At 56.6% G+C, this 5508-nt stretch overlaps 1 protein-coding gene across 3 annotated transcripts in view; it reads right to left on the reverse strand.

The window, feature by feature from the left end:
• OGFOD3 (2-oxoglutarate and iron dependent oxygenase domain containing 3) overlaps window positions 1-5508 on the reverse strand; it is an 18428-nt gene that overhangs the window by 4198 nt on the left and 8722 nt on the right. For all 3 annotated transcript variants that reach the window (XM_019661993.1, XM_019661992.1, XM_019661991.1), the window contains 3 exons: window positions 4253-4317; window positions 3613-3669; window positions 2498-2651 (listed from right to left, as the gene is read on the reverse strand). In XM_019661993.1, coding sequence (XP_019517538.1) covers window positions 2498-2651; window positions 3613-3669; window positions 4253-4317 — 276 coding nt within the window. The remainder of the gene's footprint in view (window positions 1-2497; window positions 2652-3612; window positions 3670-4252; window positions 4318-5508) is intronic.

The raw sequence follows: 5508 nt of genomic DNA on the forward strand, positions 1-5508 counted from the left end.
TGTGTTTCACGCAGAGGTGTTTCCTTCCCCAGGGTCACAGAGAGCGCGCGTACAAACTAGCGTCTGGTTAACAAAAGAAATTAGTGACGTGCTTTAGTTCACGCTAAGGCCACGGTGGTGTGTGAGGTCCAGGAGTCTTAATCACATACTTTCCAGCCTGATGAATAGCTCAGTGAGCAAGTCTGGGTAAGAGATGGAGAATCATGAAAGAGTCCCAGGACGGCCATCCAAAGGTCACCGTCCCCACTCTATTGCAGCCCCAGACACCCACCTCTGAGCTGCTAGGTTAGAAATCTAGAATGTTTGAAGGTTTTATTGACACCTGTAGGTAGGCAGCAGGGGGGTAGGGCACAGAAGCCCCAGACCAATCTCATGTGACACATCTGATCAAGGCTCAAAATGTCCAAAAGCCCTTTTCCCAACAACAGGCTATCACTCTGCCATCAACATGACAAAAGCCCCTCCAGACAGGAGCTGAGCCGCACAGTGACAGAGACCCAATGTCACCTTGTCGTGAACTCAGCACCATGACGTGCCACGCCGCCTGTGGGGCTGGACTCTGTCTCCGTACCTGGGCTCGGCTCCACACCCCCACCAACACCCCATCTCGGGGCCCCTCATCTGGCATCAGCTCACCAAATAAACACCAACGTGACATGAACCCGCGAACCGCCGGGGCAGGGCTTCTCCAATAGCTGCCATAGTGAGCTGCACGCCCATCAACACCATCTGCGAGCTGCCTGGGACATGACACCAGGCGGGGCGGGGCGGTCCAGCTGCCTGACCCTCTCCGACCCGCCCACCCCGCACACTGCAAAGGAACCCCGAAACCGCTCAAAAACCACCGAGCTGGGGAGGAGACATCGGAGGCCAGTCTTCGCAGAAGCTCAGTTTCGGGGCACGGAGGCGTGACGGGTGGTGAAGGCCACAGGGCTTGGCCAGGGGCACCTCTGGTGGGGGTGCAGGAGAGCTTCCTGGGCTAGGAGCAGATGCCTGCTCCCCGAGTTCCCTTGTGCCTGAAGACGTCTTCTTGCGCGTCCCCCTTGGCTGGATGCGCTGTCCTGGGTCCTGAGGACTGTCACCTGGCCTCCTGGGTGGGAACATGGCCCAGACGTCTGAGGCTGCCCGGCCTGTCACTGCTGACTCGCTCGCTCTGCCTGCAGTTTCTTCCTTACCTTTGGTCCGGGCACTGGCCAGGTTGCGCTCAGCGCTGCTCTCTTGACCTGCTTCAGCGTGGAGTGTGGGTGGCTGGTCTTCCTTCCTGCAGGGACCTCTTCTGGGCTCCATCCCACACCTGTGCTGGGCAGGCCTGTCTGTCCCCATACATCGTCTGTCCTAAATGCTGTAAAACCTTGACTTCTCCTCGGCAATGTCTACAGTTGTCTTCCACCTAAGGTCTCGCCCCGGTGCCCTAATGGAATAGTGGGTCTGGGCAGTAGTGACCAACAGAGCAGAGGCCGCTAGAGCCACAAGACAGAGGCGGACGGGACTCGGTCACACATGGAACCGGGTGACACCTGAACCCACTGAAGGGCAGCAAATGAAGCTGATATCGCTGGGCGTGATGCCGGATATCCCATGCTCCCAGCCTGCACCTGACCCAGCCCCAGAGCCGGCTGGCCAGGGTCGAGCCGCTCGCCGCATGTGGTCACTTCAGTTCCCTAACTAAACACTGGGTTCCGCAGTTCCTCCGACCACATTCACGTGCTCCCAGCCACGTGTGGCCCTCCCCGTCCAGCTCAGACGGGCAGGTGTTTGTCTCAGAGTGAAGCAATCTGCAAGCTTGTCAGACCTGCTCCCGTCGCTCTCCAAAACTCTCCTGGTCATTTTCCACTTCGCTTCCTTTTGTTCTCGCATCCAGAGACATGAGGAGCACCCAGGTGCTCAAGCAGCCCCGCAGCGGTGGGAGTGACCGCCAACAGCCCTCAGACCCTCCCGCAGCCACATCTCCCCGAAGCACTTGCCTGCCGGGGCCCTGGCACATCGGCCAGTGGTTGTGGTAAGGTGTGGACAGGGCTCCAATGAAACTGACCGAGAGCCCTGGTTGCGTGTGGCTGTGTCGGTACACCGGGAGGTCCAGTAAGGCAAGTCCGGAGATCGGCCGGCCGGAGAAAATGTGCAAAGTGGGGAGAGAGGGAGGGCCTCCCGGGGACACAGCCGTGAGCACAGCCACCACTATGGGGACGCATGGCAAAGCTCGCAGCTCAGAGGGCTCTGCTGTGCATGGGAACGGGCAGCAGAGGATGGCTGCCAGCCGCTCACTGGCCTCACGCGTGTTTCCTTATCTCTTCTTACCACCATCACATGGGAGGCAGGTTTTAGCTCTTAGACCTTATTGCCTAGACCGTGGGTGCTCCCAAAACGTCAGAGGACGATGCCTACAGCCCTAAATATGTGAACGCTGTGTAGATGCTTGCCAACCCAGCCAGCGCCGAGCTGGGGCGGCTGCGGACAGGTGCCAGGTGTCCCAGCCTCACCGGCATTCTGTGAGCCTCACCTTGTCCACATGGGCGTGCCAGTACTCGTCGTGGGCCGTCCGGGCTTCCGTGCTATTAATGCGGGAGAAGAACGTGGGTTTCGTCAGGTACAGCAAGGATGCGCTGATGCCAAAGGCCTGGGCGATCGCCAGCTGGACCTTCTGTCGCACGTCCCTGCAGAGGACACACGTGTCACCAGGAGCAGCATGGCCTCGGAGGAGAGCTCTACTTGGGTTCCACCATGCCCACACAGGGATACATGGACTGGAGGAAAGTGGAGACGGACACGCACATGGTACCCCACACACGTGTAACAGGATGTGATGGACATGACCAGGAACCCGGGACCAGTTCCTTGTAGCAATGAGCACAGCACCAAGCTCAGAGCGGGGCAGTGCCAGTGGGACAGACAGGAGCAGTGGCGGGGGCTGAGTGGCCCTCTGCACGTGGCCCACACGTTCCTGTGCAGCATAGAAAGGCCTGGAGGACCCCAGCCCTGGACTGGGGGTGACACTGTGCATGGTCGCGGGGAGGGGGCGCACAGCCGGACACAGCGGAGGGTGGTGCACCAGGAGACACAAGCCCCTCCCTCCCGTGTGGTGAAATCCTAAATCCACGTGATTTAATCCTTCCAACATTTCCAAACTACTGGTTGACCCTCTGACATGCATGTCACTAGCCAAAGAGTGCCCCCATCCAGGCCGTGGAGCTGATCATGGTACAACCAGGAGCGGGGTTCCTGCCAACACCCAGGACAATTTCCAGATCCTTTCGTGGGACTCTAAGTCACAGAATCCAACCTTTTCTGGTTGGTGCCGAAGGCAAAACCACCAAATTGCTTCTGTTTTGTTTTCCTCAGTGGCCCTTTGTCAGCTGAACGTCAGAGAGAATGTGAGGTCTGACGAGAAGCTGGGTCTGCGCAAACTGCCCTCGGTGAGCCGCCTGGCGCCAGACCCACAGGGTGGCCACCGTAATAGAAACCGAGAACCGCGTGGGCTGAGCTCTCTCTCTGACTTTCCAAGATTGAAATGTTAAGTTAGCATCGCTCTCACAAGCCACTATTCCAGAACATTCTGGCTAGACGTCGGCCCCGTCCCTCCTGCCCTCCGTGGCTGACCTCCTGTCTCCTCCTCACCGGTATAACTGGAAGTCCTCTTCTGAAAAGATATTTTCTATTTTATCCCCAAAGTACCTGTGAAAAAGTAAAAGGGGCATTCACAAGTGTAACGTTTTATTAATTTTCCCTTTAAATTCAGTCTTCCTTCCAGCTAACCCCCAAGTCCCTGAAAATAGGCAGGTCCTGTATGTCGGAGCTGAGCTGTTTCTACAACGAAACTACGTGACAAAAGAGAGGGTGGGGGACGGAGGTCAGAACTGCCTGGTGGGGTGAGGGTGACAGTTATGGAGACTGCAGAGTCGAGGCTTCTCCTGGTCCCTCCCTATGGCTCAGGGGAGCCCGCCTGCCTCACGTCTCTCCCCGCTGCCCCTGGGCCCCGTCCCTCGGCTCCTGGCAGGTCCCAGCTCCCCCAGAAGTCCCGATGGAGCACTCGGCTGTCCCCTGAAGCTTGGTGATGGAGCACCCTGCCCTCTGAGAAGGGCCACACCTTCGGTCCTCGTGTGGCCGTGTCTCTGTGGCAAATGTCACACTCTACCCAACACGGGAGGCCTCTCGGATGCAACATTCACGAGCCTCACTGGGGTGTCCCTGGCTAGGGAACACACACAGCCACACGCTCACGTGGCACCATTGGGGTCACCACCCCTCGGGCTCTCACCTGTACAGGTTCACAAAGTGCTTCCCGACAGACAGGGCGCCTGAGTGCAAATCCAAGATGGACGCCTGCAAAAGACGTTTGCAGAGCAGAGCGTGAGGGCTGTACGGCCGTGACGGGAGCGCTACCAGTTGCTGACCAAAACCTAGGTGACCGAGGTCTGTCCCACACACACCCTGAGTCAGCGCAACAGCATGTACCGGTAGGTTTTAAGAGAGTCAGACCCGGGGTGTGTGTAGGACGGATCCTGTTCTCTGCTTCCTAAAGAGGAAACTCTAGTCTAATTCTAAAACAGTCCAAAGAGCTCACTCAAGAGTGTGATCTCTGAGCAACAGTGGTTTGAGTCCTGGCCCGAGCTGAGCTGCCGCAAAGCTGCCAACAGGTGGCAGGATGGCTCAGCTAAAAAATAAAATAAAATAAAACAGTCCAGACACCATCCCTCCAGATCCATCAGCGAACTGTGAGTCCCTCCCTCCGTCCTGCAGCTTTGTTGATGTAAAACCCACACATAACCATCTGCTCGTGTTGAAAGTGTACAGTTCGATAAGTTTTGATGTCGGAATACACCAGCAGAACCAACATCGCCATCAAGACAATGAACGCATCTATCACTCCCAAATTTCCTTGCACCCCTTTGTAACACCCACTCCTGCCTCTCTCCACCCACTCCTCCCATCCCCAGGCTCTAATGTGCTTTCTGCCATAATAGACTGATTTACATTTTCTAGAATTTTAGGTAAATGGAGTCGTGCGGGATGCACTCCATTTGGGGCTGGCTCCTTTCACTCAGCATAACCACTTTGCAATCTGTTCATCAATTGTCTGTTCTACCCCATTGTTGAGAGCACCCCAGTTTGTTCGTCCATTCACCTGTAGGTGGCCGGGGAATCGAGCCGGTGGGCGTGTCTGTATGGACAGACGCTTTCATTCTCTTAGGCAAATGTCATGGAGTGGAATTGCTGGGTCGTAGCCTTTTAATGAATCACCAAAGTGTTTCCCACCACTGCCCATGCTGCCCCGCGTCCCGGGAGGGGAAGTGGCTACCAGTCTGGGGAGCATGTGTGCCTTTCCTCACTGGTGCCGTGTTGGGAGCCATGAAGGCTGGCTTTACTGTAGTATAACTTGTTTTGCTTCTTGCTCCTTTCTGCACCTGGACGATTCTTACTTAACCTTGAGGTATGTGGTGAGAAGGCCAGTTCCTTAGAAGACACAATAAGATAGAGGGCTATCTGGGTTTGGGGAAGATAGTTTCCTGGGAA

The sequence above is a fragment of the Hipposideros armiger genome, unplaced genomic scaffold, assembly GCF_001890085.2.
Source record: "Hipposideros armiger isolate ML-2016 unplaced genomic scaffold, ASM189008v1 scaffold_362, whole genome shotgun sequence".
Taxonomy (NCBI): Eukaryota; Metazoa; Chordata; class Mammalia; order Chiroptera; family Hipposideridae; genus Hipposideros; species Hipposideros armiger.